General features: G+C 41.1%; 1 protein-coding gene and 1 non-coding gene across 5 annotated transcripts in view; both read right to left on the reverse strand.

Moving 5' to 3' along the window:
- The window catches only part of WBP1L (WW domain binding protein 1 like), a 55,220-nt gene that overhangs the window by 5,096 nt on the left and 32,598 nt on the right, over nucleotides 1–17,526 (reverse strand). For all 4 annotated transcript variants that reach the window (XM_053389349.1, XM_053389345.1, XM_053389346.1 and 1 more), the window contains exon 2: nucleotides 10,192–10,294. In XM_053389349.1, the coding sequence (XP_053245324.1) occupies nucleotides 10,192–10,294 (103 nt within the window). The remainder of the gene's footprint in view (nucleotides 1–10,191; nucleotides 10,295–17,526) is intronic.
- LOC128414956 (U1 spliceosomal RNA) lies at nucleotides 17,146–17,309 on the reverse strand. The gene has a single exon (XR_008330771.1). It is a non-coding gene; the product is annotated as a U1 spliceosomal RNA (small nuclear RNA).

A 17,526-nucleotide genomic window follows, 5' to 3' on the forward strand; every position in this document is an offset into this window, starting at 1 on the left:
GAGATCAAAGAGGATGTCCTCTTCGAGCTCTAGGGCAAATCTCCTTGCAAGCTAGAGCCACAGTGGGGTTTTCTGGCTAACAGCTGATATGCGGGAAAGCGCAGCAGCAATAGCTGCAACCCTGGCTGGTGAGGAGACCCTCCCCAGAGCCCGAAGAGGACATCCCCTTTGGGCTCCAGGGAGGGTCTCCTCGCAAGCTGGAGGCTCTTCAGGTCTCTCTCCTCCCCCCCCCCCGGGTTTCCAGGGCTGCGCATATGTGCAGCCACGTGTGAATTGAATATGCGTAAATTAAGGAACGCCTGTTTAGTTTTGATAAAGAACACCACCCCTGTTTTCTTACAGATTCTCAGGCTGGCATCCAACTTTGCAAGAAGAGTGGGAATATGGGGTGGGAAGCATCATCAAATACAAGAGAGGGGGGAAGTCAAGCTTCGAAGTCATACTGAAAAAAATATGTGGGACTTTAATAATAAAAAGGTAAGTAGACCTTACATTCCTAATTAAAATGATTTTTTTTTTTGCCCCAAGGAAACATGTAAGGCATTATGCCATTTTATTAAAATTCTACATGTTTTTTCAGTACCAAAGGCTTCTGTCTCTCTCTCCTTTCATTTAGTTTGCAGGACTACTTCAGATAGTACACAGCATCAAACACACATTTGCCCCTGAGTTTATACTCATCAGGACACTGTTGACCTAGCTGCTTTGTGTCTGCACTTGTATAATATATACAGTTGAAAATACATGTATCAACGTGTGCATATAACACATTTTACAGGTACAGGAGCTGTTTTCATATCCCAGATTTAGCCTGCCAAAAGCTACTGAATTTTATCATATGTGGTGGGAATGTAAAAAAATGAAGTGCTTCTGGGAAATGATATATAATGAGATAAAGAAAATACTGAAATATACATTTGTTAAAAAACCAGAAGCATTTCTATTAGGAATATTAGGTGGTGAAATAAAAAGGAACGATCAGAAAGTATTTCTGTATGCAGTAACAGCAGCCAGAACTCTTTTAGCCCAGAAATAGAAACAAGAAGAAATGCCTACGATTGAAGAATGGAGATCGAAATTAATGGATTGTGCGGAACTGGACAGATTGACAGGGAGGATTCGCAACCGACGAGACCAAAGATTCACTGAGGACTGGAGTAAATTTACAGAATATATTAAAAATATTTGTGATAATGATATAATGTTTGTAAGTTTTCAAGAAGCTCTGTAAGAAGATTTGGTAGAAATATTGTTTAAACAACATGGTAAGATAAGATATAAATTAAGAAATGTGAAGATTTGTGATAATTACGGAAAATTATCAGACATGTTGATGGAAGTCTAAAAGAAAAAAAGATGTGGATGAGTTTTTGATGTTTAATAATGTTATAAATTTGTTTTTATTGGAAAATTAATAAAAATCATAAAAAAGCTACTGGTTTTTTTCCAGGCTTAACAGAGTGTACAAGTCCATTAAAAAAGAACTGTTTTATTTGTTTACTGGGATAATGTAACCAATGTGTCTTTTTGACCATGGTGGAATCTACACACATATTAAAAAACACTGTGAAAATGCTTTTTTAAAAAAAGTTTTGGAAAATACATTGAATTTGGCATAGCTCACTGTTGCCATATAGTGTCACATTTGTATATTGCACTTTACAACAAATCTAAAACATTTTATTTGCAGCTGTATAGCGGAGTCCACAATCTAAGTGGCTCAAGATAGGGATACCCTCAGCCTATGCTTATTTGCAACTCATTTCTTTTTCCAACTTGGAGACTGAATAATTCAACGTCCTGCTAAAACAAGTGTTTTGTCAGTGCAAGCATTTCTGCTTGCACAACAAAATGACCTTCTCTCTCCTCCCGCTGTGTGTTGTTTGCGGGGGGGGGGGGGTAAGGGGAGATGGGGAAGCCCTATTGAGCTAGCAGGAGCCCTTCTGCTGGCTCCCACTAGTGGAACTACATTGTTGAATATGGCCCTGAGCTCCATGTTGGAAAATGTAACACATGAAGACTGCTTAATTTTAACATCTGCTTTGATAGCAAGATATAAAAAGTATTCAAAGGGTGGCACAAATCTCAGAATAGTGGCTGCATGCTTGTCTCTCTAAGACCCCTGACCATTTCTTCCCATCTGCTCCAACTGTTTTCTTCCCTCGTATACTGGAAGCATTCTCAGCTTTTACCAATGCAGGACTGAAATCTGTTTTAAAGGTCAGAAGCACCTTCCTTTGAAGCAGCCTTTCTGAACCAACTGCCCTCCAGGTGTTTTGGACTGAGAATTTTCATTAGCTCCTGCCAGTACAGCCATGGCAGCTGGGGGCAGGTGGATTGCAGTCCAAAAGATACCTGGTGGATGGCTGACTTACAAAATGAATAGCCCCGCCCAGAGATGTAAAGTGTCCAAACATTTTGGAGGCATGAAGAAGAACCACCAATCTTCTAAACAATATAATACAAAAAGCAAACATTTATATTTTATGGAAATTGAAATATATGCAATACTCTTTTACCAAACCTAAACATATTACATAGCACCCAAGAGGTACTGTTGGGTACTGTTGGGTATATTTATGAAATTTACACATGCTTTCGTTTTATTAGAATGTTTAAAATATAACTGATTTTAGAGATAGCTCTGCAAGCTGCTGTACTTAAGATGCTATGTAGCAAAATGCTGTGCATATTTATTTGGATGAAAGTCTCACTGTGTTCAGTGGGACACAGTAATCCCATGTAAATGTGCATAGAATTGCAGCCGAAGTATATTTTCGTTGGGAAGAAAGTTCCTTTTCTTTGCTACAATGCTGATGGATTCCATTTTCAAGTTTTACTATATCAACTTATAAACAGCACCATGCAGAAACAAAATAATTATTTTTTATAAAAACATTCAGAAAATAAACATGCCTATATGTTGCAGGGATGGGAAACTTGCAAGATTCCAGATGTTGTTAGACTCCAACTTACATCAGCTCCAGCCAACACGGCCAGTGGAGAGGGATGATGGGAGTTGTAGTCCCACAATGTTTGAAGACTACATCCCTGCTATATTGGAACTGAGAAGCAATAACTTGCTACTCTCTTTTTTTAAAGACATATTGATGTTACACTTTAAAATAGGTACTGTTTCACTTCATTGCAAGGGTCACAGTAACTGAAGATAGTCAAATTTACTCACCCTTTTAAAATTTATATCCTGGTCTACCTACCTAAATAAGATATCTATTGAAAAAACAACATAACTCAAAGTTTATTTAACTAATCAGACATGCTTCATTAACTTGAGAGACTAAAATTGATCCTTTGCACAAACTGAAACAAGCCTCTCAACTCTTTCCACATGTTATATTGTTCCACCTTTGTGTACATGCACTTTCAAACATTGGTTTCATTCACAATACAGAAGAGAGGAATCTGAGGCAATGTTGTAAAAAAAAACTTTGCTAGTATGATGCAGGAGAAATTTGGAAACTCCCAGACCACAGCCCTACACTAAATACCTGAATATGTTGTGTATTGTTTAACAATTGAATTTACTTTTATTAATTAACATACAACAGTGCCAAACGGGCTTCTAAGTACTTTACAATATATAAATACCAAATACACAACATCATTAAAATACATCGTCATTAAAGTGTGCAATAACTTTTCCTAACACCACCCTAAGAACACTGCCTGTTTGCCATGCTGTAATCATGTGTGCCGCTTATTTGCTGCTTACTTTATACTGGTCTACTTCGAGAATTGGCAGCATAGGTTCATTTCTTCAATGCTATAATCATGGCTACCATGGAATCCCAGATCTTAAGAAATGTGCAGCATTCTGAACTGACTGTATAACAAAACGGTCACATTTCTAGTCTGCCCTTAGTTAACAGTTGGTGTATAAATGTCTCTAATAAAGATTAATACAGTATCCTAACATGGATGTTTCTAAACTAAAAGACACCTGATGACTATTGTCCAGTCAGCAAGATTTCCTATTTGTTGAATTGCTAAATCTAAAAAAAAAAAAAAAGTATCTCCAAGTTTCTGAGAATGGTTGGATGCAGATATTGCACAGTGCTAACAGTAGGGTCTCTGGAGAATACAGCAGTCAGCTGGCAGTGAGGCAATGAGAAATGCTTAGCTTATTAAGAGGAAAACACCTCAAGGACCTGTGTTGCCAAGAAACCTTGCAAATTAAAAAGCATCAAAATCCCTGAAGACAATATACAACAGAGGTAGCTGGACTACAACTTGTATCATCCCTGCCCATCAATTTCCAATCTTAGGGTGTTTCAAACAGTGGGATGCTGGGGGGTTTTTTTGGTAAACGTTCCCACCTGCTACCCACATGGAGGTTGTGCTAATCTCTGTACTGAAACCTGCTAGTTCAAACATCATAGAATTGTAGAGTTGGAAGGGATCCAAGTGGACCATCTAGTCCACCCTCCTGAAATGCAGGAATCTCAACTAGATAGTCTAGCAGGGTTAGTGCCAGTGGCAAGCCCAAATCAGCAAGAGTTGCACAAAACCCCTATACCAGTTGATAGCACTTTCTCTCACTACTTTCCTTCTCAATTCCATGTTAAGGCAACAGTGCAAAGCCCATAGATTTGGGGGGGGGGGGGGTTGGACGGACGGACTAGTGTTAAAGGCCGCCTGAACTTATGGCAGAAACAGAAAGCTGCCATTGCTCTAGTCTAGTCATCTCTGGACACGGAGTAGCATTAGGCGTTAGCAACAACCATATAACTTGGTCCTGGAAGATACTAAAATGGTTTCCACTCTTTTGGACTGCAAGTACAAATAAAGTGCTGCCTTGGGTTGGAGTTTACTTCCTTGGCAAACACAGAAAATATTGTCAGCTTTAAGAACCAGTAAGCCAGGGCTATATATCTGATCTCAACAAAACAACAACAGCCAAATTATGGAAAAATAATTCATCTGGTATGCTTAGAATTAGATAATAGAAATTTAGCACTTCTTTGTATTACATTTATTTTGCACAGCTTGCTCTGCTTCCAAGATGAAGGATTCCAGTGAGTTCAGAATTCATTAATTTTTTTAGAAAGGCTAGAAGGAGGGCAAGGTGGGAACATGGAGGGAGGCTGTGTGAGGAGGAGAGCAATGGAGCAGCAATTTGGAGGCAGGCAGCGGCTCAAGCCATGTCTCAAATCCCCACCTAGTTTTTGTGATTTCTCCCAATACTGTCAATGACAATTTTTCAGCCTTTACTGTAATACAATACCTCCTTTCTTGAGACCACCAGGGGAAGGTCTATGATGCTCAAAACTGCATGTGTAACTGTCCTATAGATCCTTGGGGATACAACAACCAGAAGGATATATTTCTATGTTTCCCCAGTGGCAAGAATCCAAGCAAAGATCTCACAAAGGAAAGTGCCTTTTACTCTTGCAAAACGGGAAAACATGTTTTCCCCTTTAGCGTTCAAGAGCAGGAACAGAATAGTCTGCCCTAGAGTTCACAGTAAACTTGGGTAGATGCCACTGCTTTATTGGCAGGAAACCTCATTGCAGCTAAGCCAAAACATGTAGCAAATCATTTCTCTGCCTGCCTTAGAAGCATGCTAGGTGATGGCCTTAGCTTCAGGCTATCTGGCCCAAAAGAAGGTGAAATGGGACATTTTTGAGAATTAGTGTAGAGGAAGTGTGGGGCAGCTACTAAAAGCCTGTGCTTGGAACTGAGCTGCGAAAGGTCCTGGTTCAAATCTCCCCTCGGCAATTAGCTGCTGAACTGCAGGCAGCCTTCTTAAGCTAAGCAACTGAGGTAGAAATGTACGCAGCTAATTATGGCCTTAGGGCATGGATGGAGAACTGGATTTGACTGGGGGACAGGAGTATTATCTCCTCGACCCTTCACAGGCCAAGTTTGACAGGTGGGTGGAGTATGCCACCTGTCAGTCACCAGAAATGACCATGACATCAGGTAGCTTCGTTGCTTACAAGGGTCTTGCAGAAGCCCCTTCTGAAGCACTATCTTAGGGAGCGCTTTGATAGATCCACAGAAGCCCTTGACAATCAGCTGACTGTCAGTTTTCAGAAGTCTCATGGGCCAAATGGGGATGCCCAACAGGCCTAAGTACCCCACCCCTGCCTTAGGCAAACCACTCCCAGCCCACTTTAAAACATGGGGGAAATAATGCTGGCCTACCTCTTACGATGTTGTCGCAAAGATAGCTAAGATTATCTATCATGAAGAGCTTTGAATACTCTGAAACGCTTAATAAAGGCTAAATATTATCAGTGTTCTTGGTGGAGGAAGGGCTGTATAGAGTTTCCTCTCAAAGAGCAAGCCAATGCTTCAGCTCTGATGTACCTCAGTTTCTCAAGTGTTACCAGGAACAGAAGCCCACATTGGAGACTGTATGAGAAAGGTGGACACTTTATTAAACAGTTTTCCTGGGAGAGTCAATACCATCTTCTGCTAAGCTCATGCCCTCCAGATATTTTGAAAGCTGTGCTGACTGACATTGACAAGAGTTGTACACCAAAACACCTGAAGGGTAGCAGCCTGGCAAAGGCTGGTCAACACTGGTATTTATGTTGTGCAATGGTTGGGGAAACCAACAGCAGCATTTCAATACTGTTCCTTTTTTCTCTAATAACACTGCTGGCTTGAACACAGAATCCTCAGCAGTAAACACCTAAACCTCACAGCTAGGGAAAATACTGGACTCCTTGAATCCCTGCTTGAAACTTTATCTAGATTCAACAAGGGTTAATGTGATGCATTAAATCATGATTTTCCACAGAATTCTGTGACAGTAAAAGATTCTGCAAATAATTAACTGTGCATGCTGGGGATGAGGTATCCTAAATCAGCAACTCCCAATTGATTTAATAATGGGAATCAACAAAAGACATGTTTTCTTGGGTTTGGTACATTTCTCCCAGGGATATGGCTTTTAACTGAATGAGGTGTGCTCTCATTGGAAAGGTAAAAGGGAAAGGACCCCTGGATGGTTAAGTCCAGTCAAAGGCGACTATGGGGTGCGGTGCTCATCTTGCTTCAGGCCGAGAGAGCTGGCATTTGTCCACAGACAATTTCTGAATCTTTGTTTTGTGAATGCATACAAAGGACATTAACTGTATTTTTTCTTTTTTTGTATTCTGTTAAATTTTAAATTACATTAAAACATCTCTCTCCCCAAAAAAGGTGGTTAATGTCAGCTATAGTTTATTTAAACAAGCCAGGTTCCTAAACTACTGCTCTAAGTTAGCTTGTTTCAATATACCATTGTTAAGATTAACTATAGTTGGTTCAGATTCAGATATCACAACAAGATGTGTTTAATCTAAAACAGAAGCAAAATCTTTGAATTCTTCCTTGTAGCCATGCTGGGTAGGAACAGTGGTGTGAGTTCTACATGAGCTGGTTTAGCATTATGTTTAAACAAGGACAGTGACTTGTCAATTAGCAGGGACTATTTTTAAACAACGGCCACCATCAGGAGTCTTCTAGGTATACTGGACACTCAAAAAGAAAAAGAAAAAGAAAAAAGGGAAAGAGAAAGGGAAAAAAGCATCCGCTATGAGGAAGTTATGTGTCTGACCCAGCCAGAATTCTGGATTTCCCTTGCTGATCTGGGCATACAGCCTTTTCCAAGAAAGCATAAAACCAAGAAATCTGGGCAGCCTATTTTATGAAGCTAGAATGCAACCTTTAATCCCTGTGGACAGACTTCTTACATAAATAAGCTGAATAAATATCAAGAGAACGTGTGAAGGTCAGAGCAAGAGAAAAATAAATTATAAAACAAAGAAACATTTAAGCTGGCTAGTTTCTTCTCTGGCTAGTTTCTGTTGGAACTTCCAAGCAAGGTTATAAAAAGTCCAAAAAGCTACTTGCTTAAGTGAACTGGAAACTGCCTTCCCTTTCCCACTTACCTCCAAAAGGAGGAAGTAACCTGTAAGCAGGACAAGATAAGCACAGATTTTTGTTTTCTTTTAGATAAATACACCCCAAAGTAGGCACAACCTTTTCTCCTAAAGTTAAATGCTCAAACTTCTTTAATATTAGACAAGTGCCATCTCTGATGTGTTTTCAGCACCACCTGAAGGCCTTCCTCTTTCCACAAGCCTTTTAAAGTTGAGATTTTCCCCAGTCTACATCTGTATTGGAATTGTTTTTATGATGTTTTGTTGTTTTACCACTTGCCATTGTGCTCCTTTGTGAGGAAGGGCAGGGTGTAAATTAATAAACAAATAATCAGTCAGTCAATGACGGTTAGCAGGGGAAGAATTTCTGTGCATGAACACAGTGGAGAGGGGAATCAGTGAGGCAGGTAGACCAGTGAGTTAGGAAGGATGCAGGGTCTAGGGCAAGAGTGGGCCAATTGGTACTTTTCAAACTGATTAACATGCCCCAAATTTGACAGAATGAATATTTCTACAGCAGATTATCACAAAATGCAAAACAGCAGAAGGCAAAACAGAACCACCTTCCCACTTGGATGACTTTTCCTGCATGGTACTGAACAATATAGTTTTACCAGATGTGCATCTTTTTGTAACTGCTATAAATTTAGTTAGGAAGGGAAGTCACATGGAATTTCGCTCAAACATGAACAAGGAATAGATTCCCCCGCACCCCAGTATTTTGCATTTCAGACTAAACTATTGAACAGCAGTATCAAACGGAAAACCTACGCCATACCAAGACATCAAGTTCAGAAAAAGACACAAGACAAGAAAATCAGATACAAAGATTGGGCTGGAGCCAACTAATGAGCCCTGCTCATAGAATGAAAAATGGTTTATTTTATTAATTTTTAGTTCTCAATACAAAGTGTTCAAGAGTTTTAGCAATAGATTTTGGCAACAAGATATTTCAATGCCCGCTTCATCTTAAAACAAAATTGAACTTGGATCTAGCTAGCACCATCTAGCTTTAAACCCAATCCACCTGCTTGACATATCATGTATTTTACTCTTCCTTCCACCCCATAACAAACACCACTGATTCGGTTTCCCATCAGCTTTGCTCTTCAAAAGGGGAAAACTCTGTTGACTGTAACCACTCCCAACAGCTAAAACATGGGATCATGTTTCATGAAGCATGTCAGGTGAAGAGAGATTCTCTGTTTCAACCCATGACTCCTTCCCACAAGTTAAGGTGGTAAATAAAGTTAAAATGAACAGCAAGACCTATGAAAAGGCAGGGAGCTTTCAGTGTTAGGGTACCGAGAATGGCGACAAGAAATGTTCACCTTCTAAAATCCACTTTGGTGCTTAATCCTGTGCTCAATGTGCTAAAACATTACATTTTCAGGAAGACAAAACACACTTCCTTTCAGCTGATTAAGCTGGGTGCTTCCCCCAGCCTTTCCCAACCTGGTGCCCCCCCAAGCTTTGGATTACAACTCCCATCAGCCCCAGTCAAAGGCAAACCCTCATTGTAAATAATTTAAAACAGGGGTTCCCAAAGAATGAATGATGGAGGCTAAGTGTCAATCTTGCAGAACTGTAAATAGCTGGCACATGTCACGTAGTTGGAAGGAGAGAATTCTTGCCATGGTCATCACCTGATTATCAAGCAGCAATGCTGGCTCAAGGATTACACCTAAACCATGAACCCCATGTGTTGATGGAGCACAACTTCATCCAGAAAAGGTTGTACATCTACTCCAGCTTGATAGGCCCACCAGCCATGAACATCTCTGACTTGAGCTTCATTTTACTGGCCCTCACCCACTACTGGCTCCAGACACCTGTTCAAGAACTCTGCTGCCTCACCCGAATCCAAGAAGAAAGTGGGCATCCTGTTGACATCAGCTAAACCTTGCACAACCTCTCCCAGTAATTTCATGCAGATATTAAATAACATGTGAGACAGAATAGAAACTTGAGGCACCAGACAGGGTCATTCCCCTGGGGTGGGAAATCACACACCCCTAAATCTGACAGGTGGTGCAGAAAGGTACACTGGTTGACTGGAGAATTAGCAAGGACACACACACACTCCCCCTGTGCGTCTCTAGCAAAGGTCATGGCAAGGGCAGTCTGGCTGAAGTGAGTCTACATAATCATTTTCAGTTTCAGTCTGGGGAAGGACACCTATCACCTGCTCTAACACCTTGTCTCTGGATAAAGCCAAAAGTGGATGAAACTGAAATGCCCGTGACTCAGATTATGAAAAGAATTTCACTTCTGTTTATAAAAACAAGAAACTTACACCAGAGTTCATAATAGTAATTGCAGCACTGAGACTGTCCACAGCAGTGGCCTGTTTCACAGATGTAGCTTTGATTGTTGATTCCTATGCAGGGCTCTTTGTCCTAGAATGTAAGAGAGGAATAGGTTAGTGAGGAAGGCCCAAATACATTAAACTTGGACTAAGCCTCCGGTTGCTTGCAAGACATGCATGAGCCCAGGGCAGCTGCTCAAGGTCACAGATTGCCTGCAGCTGTTTAGGCACCTCTACTTTCCTGGATATCAGTCAGTTCCATGGTGCTCCCACATCCTACCATCCATCATCAACCTTCCAGGCTAGCTTCCTACATGCAGAAGGAAGAAGTACAGATGATATGGTAGAATGGATTGTACCTCTTCAGTCTACGGGGTGTGTGTGTGTGTGTGTGTGGATTCTGAACACCCCTCTGCAATAACCCCACCCTCAGCTCTTTAAGTCGAAAGTTAGGACAGCATATAGAGAACGGGACTAGCACACTTCTCCCTGCTACGCTAGTTTTCTTCTGTCATGGAGTTTCTTAAGCTGCTATTTATATAGTGCCATCTATGCAGGATGGTGTTTAACCAGGGTTCTGCATTCTAAAAGGAGACACACAAGGGAAACAACAGATGTAGAGGAGGCAGAGGTAAAGGGGGTGGGGATAATGTGTTGCAGTTATTTCAGTTACAGTAGGGTATGGGAAGAATTGGAAGGAACATTAAAATGTATCCCCCTTCTTCAATCTGAACTAGCACCATTCTGCTCTAAACTCTACCATCTTATTGCTGCACGTCTGTATTAGTTCTCATTTCACCTTTCTCCAGCCTTGTCAGCTCCTAAGTTGCTCTAAATAATGGCACCTATCTTTTCCATACCTTGATCAATAATTTCCCACTTGCAGTTTGCATAATGCAGGCATCTGTTCTGCACTTCAGTGCTGATCCTCATGCCTGGGCATCTATAGCTATAACTGTGGCCCAAATTATCAGAATTTAGAAAATGATACTTAGGTCAGACAATGCAATCAAGCGATTTCCACCACCACCCCACCACCCCGCAAGTAGGAATTTTTTACATTAAAATCATATAAGGTTTTCATTTCTAATGTAACAATTTTTGGGGGGGGGGCTTGTGATTAGATACATGAATTTATGCCTAATGCACTGAGATGAAGGGACCCATAGATATTTTCACTTTGGTATATTGAGGCATAAAATTTTATGACCCACTCATGGTGTGTGTCTCAAATACACTGCAATTCCACTGTTGTTAACAGGGGTGGTTTTTTTCAGCTTCTAGAATCAGAAAATGTAATAATTGAAGAGAGGGCAATCTGGGCTCAATTAGATCAAAATAACACTTACTACCATATAACCCTACTCTGAAGTAATCTTGCCTAATTTGCAGAACTTTAAAAATAAAATAAACATTCCAACAAAATATCTTCCTGGAATACTCCTGCAGTCTAGGACAGAAGCCAAGTCAGTCATACTTTTTCATCATCACATAATCCTCCCTGAAGGCCATCTCTGTGGACAGTTAAGAGATGGAAAACAACTACCACCCAATGGCAATGACCCCTCTTGCCAGAGTGTAATGTAGGGCAGAGATATAATGGGTGTTGAAGTAATTTCTGGAGTCTTTGTTTTATGTCCTGGGGAAAAATATGCACAGCTGAACCACTGCACTATGAAAGGCCATGCAAATCTAAGTTATAGTATAAAACAAACAGCAAAACCAAGGTGATGTTGGTTTATTTTTATAGTAGGATCAATATGCATGAAGCTTTATGGTGTAAGAGAAAAAGTGCAGTCACATGATCAACTTTGGAAAGATTCAGGCCTTGGAAGATTCCCTTGTCTTCCAGAAAGGCAATGTATGTCTTCAGTCATCAGGAACACATATCTAGCTTCCATCTGCCCTACCCAGCAGGGTAAGGGATGATGGGATGTGTAGTCAAACAATGTCACAGATTCCCTGGTTTAAATACACATACAATACAAGCAAGTGGTTGCAGAGCTGTGGAGCAGCCCAAATTACAACATTTGGCATCACAGTGCCCAATATGAAAAGCAAGCCAAGTTAGCTATAATATAAAGTGAGTTCTTAAAAATCTATTAGAAATTATCATCATCATTATTATTTTAATATTTCCTCTGAAAGGTTTAAGCATACCCATCCCACTGTTATTCTCCCTGAAAACCACCATCCTGGCTTTGGCCCAAGTAAACAAAGATACATGCTATGTTATTCCTAAAGGAGACTCATTCTATTTTTGGATCTAGAGACATGGGCATCAGCATTAACATTCCCACCAACACCCACTACCCCAGTTAGAGTTAGCACCCTCCCTCAAAAGCCAGACATCTGACTTCATTTTCAAAGTGCCCATAAAGTGCTAAGATAGTTTCTAAAAGAGGAAACATCTCCTGCATCCTTTCACAGCAGAAGGGGCACTCCTCTATTTCACCCACAACAGGGTTCAAAGAAATCATGTAGCCTTTAGCAGAAGTTCGAGCTAAGACTCCAGCTGAAGTATCAAGGCTGCCTGTGGTCCCTGAAATGCTATCTACAGCTGCATTCCATTTTACTCTTAAAGATCCAAAAATTAAAAAGGTTTCCAGAACAATGAACAAAGTAGCCACATTCTGTGCTGTCCAGACATCCCTTGGAACATCTACCAGGAGTGTATGACAAAGCACTTTCCAAAACTAGCCTGTGGAATAGGGGACTGTTCATGGGACGATAGATAAAGACGTAAGAGCCTTCAAAAAACAGCAACATACTACAGCTTCCTTTCATTTCTAAAATGCAGCTCCCTCACACTAAAAAAAAAATAAAAAAATCATGCATGATGCAGAGGCAAGTACAATATGGAGCCACAGCCAGTTACAGCTTCCTTACAAGTGTGCCTGTACAATGAGTGTATTTGTTGCATTTGCATTTTACATTTGGACTGGTGAATCAAAAGGCAGTGGGGAAGGAAGAACCGAAGGCAGAGAAAACAAGGCAGGGGAGTCCTCCCTTTTCCTCCCCATTCTTCAGGGGGTTTTTTTTGTGCTGATTTAATGTATGAAGTACAATTTGATTTTGCTATCCTGCCATTTTATTATATTGTTTAGTATATTTAGTATATGGTTGTTAAATTTTACTTGCTTAAATTATTTTAGTGCTTTTGATTTGGGCTTTTTGATTACCCAACCTTGAATCATCCATTGATGAAGGGTGGGATAGAAACTGAAATAATAAAAAAACAAATGGAAAGGAAAATCAATATGCCAGCTCAAAGGCTAGTGTACTTTTCCTGTTCTGGGGGCACATCAGGTGAATGGGAAACCTTTGGGTCCTAACAGATCAAAAGCCTACCCTGATTTGCCCCCAAACTCCTACTTTATGACTTTATGACCAGAGTACTGATGATGGAGGAGGAAAGACAGAAAGATTTATGTAGCTGCAACAAGAAGTCCTCTATGGCAAGAATAGGCAAACTCAGCCCTCCAGATGTTTTGGGACTACAACTCCCATCATCCCTGACCACTGGTCCTGTTAGCTAAGGATGATGGGAGTTGTAGTCCCAAAACATCTGGAGGGCCGAGTTTGCCTATGCCTGCTCTATGGGCAGACTTTCTGCTCCACTTACAAAAAGGGAGATCACAAAAATGTATGGCCTTGGGACATTAAAACATTTTAGGTATATGCTCAGAAATGTACCAACAATGACCTTGTCCATATATGCATGATTTTCTAGAAAATGGAACCTGTTCAGTATCATTTCTTTGGGCTTTTTTGAACCAACTAAAAGTTAGTTTTACAGATCACATGTTATTTTAGGTCTAGAGGAGAAAATTTAGGGTGTTAGATCTGAACAGCCCCCAACTGTACATTATGGTTTTATAACCTTCAATTAAGAAATTAAGATGCAGTTTGTGAATATAGAATATTCTCAAAACCTGCACATTTTTTTTTAAAGATGTGGCAATTTGAATGCAAAATTAACAATGGCTTTAAAAGTGTGGAGAAATGAGTTAAAACTACACTTAAGATGTACAGAAGCACTTGTATCTCTGCGTAGGCAGACTTGTGTCTGGAGCACTTCTATGCTATGATACTTCATAAAAAGCCTTTGAAAGATTACCTGATTCACAACAAAGCTGTAGACATGATGTGCAGCTGGGAAAATATCCCTTACAGCAGAAGGGTCTGAATAATAATAATAATAATAATAATAATAATAATAATAATTTATTATTTGTACCCTGCCCATCTGGCTGGGTTTCCCCAGCCACTCTGGGCGGCTTCCAACAAAGATGAAAAATACACTAAAATGTCACATATTAAAAACTTCCCTGAACAGGGCTGCCTTCAGATGTCTTCTGAATGTCAGGTAGATGTTTATCGCTTTGACATCTGATGGGAGGGCGTTCCACAGGGCAGGCGCCACTACCGAAAAGGCCCTCTGCCTGGTTCCCTGTAACTTGGCCTCTCGCAGTGAGGGAACCGCCAGAAGGCCCTCGGAGCTGGACCTCAGTGTCCGGGCAGAACGATGGGGGAGGAGACGCTCCTTCAGATATACTGGACCGAGGCCGTTTAGGGCTTTAAAGGTGAGCACCAACACTTTAAATTGTGCTCGGAAACGTACTGGGAGCTAATGTAGGTCTTTCAAGACTGGTGTTATATGGTCTCGGCGGCCACTCCCAGTCACCAGTCTAGCTGCCGCATTCTGGATTAGTTGTAGCTTAATCCACTTCAGACCACTTTGCAGAACTAGTAGAGCTTGAGCTGGTTTTTCATATTCACAATGAGCCAGTGTGAAATAAATTTTACTACAGTTAATATTTAACTAGAAGTATACAGTTTATCTTATTGCTTTAACAGTACCAAACCTTTCAGACGTGCTTCAATACCAATCTAAATTAATAACAAATGTTTGATGCTATGCTACATCTTTCTGCGTAAGGGCCTCTTGTTTTTCATGGGGGCTTATGGCTATATTCAGCTACTGCTTAAACAGTACTATGTGGAAGAACACCTGACTGGACAAGCAACCCAAGCAGTTGCTTGGGGAGGCAATATTTTTAGGGGTGCCAATGAAGCAGCACACAATCCAAAAGTGTTTATAGGATCTGTTACAGAAAATGCTGGGGCTCAGCTTTCAGGTTCCAGGCAGCAACAGAGTTGCGCTCTAGCAGGACTCTGCAAGGATCCTGGGTCTTGCTCCTTAGTCATGCAGTGCAACTTTATTGAGCAACAAAACAACATAAAACAGACCTAAAAGGATGACCACATGCAATTCTATCTACATTAGCATTGCCTTTATTAATATGCAATACAATAAAAGACCAAGAAACAGGTCTCACTCATGCATCACTCAATGCTACATCAGAAGGTATTCATGATTGCAAAATACAGAAGGCAAGGTATTAGTGATCGCAAAATACAGAAAGTTAAGTCTCAAATACATGGTCTGAGTCCCAGCCTCAGATGTATGCTCAGCTTACATGGTTTGAACAGAAGAGAGGGAGAAAGAGGAACAGGAAACAGACAATACTTCCTCCATCCCTGAAGGTGAGGGAGCGTGACCTAGCTGCACTTTATAAAATTACAGCTATGTGGTCCCTAACCCCTTAATTTACTAACTAGTATAGAAATGCACTGTTAGGTTTGTTGCCAAAAACTCCCACCATCAACAAACCCCAAGAACAGCATGAGAGGTGGCAGGAAAGAAAGGAGGAAAACCTGGAGTGCCATTTTCTGTTGAGGGAAGACCCTTACATCTAAAGCAGAAAAAAATGGACTTGCAACATGTTGTAGTGCATCCCAATTCCTGAACAGTCCTTCTGTTTAGGGCTCCAGCTAACGGAGAATAGGAACTGCTCAAAATAAGCTTCTTTTTAAAAAATCTAATGACACACAGCGCCTTTCCCCACACTAGGATATAGTTAGGGGCCTGAGGAGGCCCGTTTCCTTTCTCCCCCAGTCCCCTATTCCCCGCTCCTTCGTCTCAACTGCTTTCAACTATAGGCCAAAATTGATAAATTCACAGTGTCTGCAAATCTTCTGGCTCCTCCCACAACCCTGAAAGCTATCTTTATAAACCAAGGTTAGTGAATCTGTGCCTTCCCCGCCCCCCGGGATACTCTTGGACTCTTAGCCCCTGTCAGCCCCTCCCCACCCATCATGGCCAACAGTCAGGGACCCAACAATCCAACAGATTCCCCACCCCTGCTCTAAATGAATAGGCATAACCATGTGAATTCAATCTGTGTGGTGTCACTTTGTTTCATATGCCAACAGTAGTGACTCTTCTACATGATTATTATCTCCTGACAGATCTCTATGGAAAGAGCTTATTGCATATAGGTCATATTCATGGCCTTGACTTCTTTGTGCTCTGAGTCTTGACTGTGCTGAATCTCTTCTTTGTACTATGCACTGTTACAGTTCTGTCATTCCCTCTCTCTTTAATTAAAGATTTTAATTTAGAAACAAAATAGAGAAGAAACTACCACAGAAAGCATTGAGAAGCCTAAGTGCTTCAAAATGCTTCCCAAACCCAGCGAGCTCAGGAGCATCACTCACTTTCCACTAGCCTTGCCCAGAGATAGACTCACCACTGCTATGTGACCAGTACTTTTGTAGACCCTTGTCCAGAGACTGCAGAATATTCTACACAGCCAAGTTAATTGATGTTCAAACTTGGTAAAGTTTTTTTTGGGGGGTGGGGGTGGGATGCTCAACTCCAACCTTCTAAGAAGATGGAACATAGGAAGCTACCTATACCATGTTAGACCATTGCTCAACCTAGCTCATTATTGTCTACACTCACTGGCAGCCATTTTCCAAGGCGGGAGACAGGGCTCTCTCCCAGCTCTACCTGTATATGCTGAGGATTGGACCGGGAACCTTCTACATGCAAACCACTTGCTCTAACACTGAGCTACAGCCCTTCTCAAGGATGAAGGCAAAGCATGAACACAGTTCCCCAATACCAGAAATTATGCAATCATGTTTCTTCCATTTGGAAAAATTGCAGGGGTCAGCAGACGCAGATTGCAATGGACGGGCCTCACCCCGGAAAAACTACCTTCACAACTATGGTATCTCACCTGAAAGGGACGTGTTAAACAACCAAGCAGAACCAGGGTTCAAAATTAGCAGGGCACCAGGCACATTTTGCGCCTAAAGATTCTCCATCTGCGAGCACCTCTGGGTGCCATTTTTTGCGCCTGGCTGACACTCAAGGATTACTGAAATGTACAGTGGTACCTCCGGTTACGAACTTAATTCGTTCCAGAGGTCCATTCTTAACCCAAAACCGTTCTTAACCTGAGGCGCACT

This window comes from Podarcis raffonei, chromosome 5 (assembly GCF_027172205.1).
Source record: "Podarcis raffonei isolate rPodRaf1 chromosome 5, rPodRaf1.pri, whole genome shotgun sequence".
Taxonomy (NCBI): domain Eukaryota; kingdom Metazoa; phylum Chordata; class Lepidosauria; order Squamata; family Lacertidae; genus Podarcis; species Podarcis raffonei.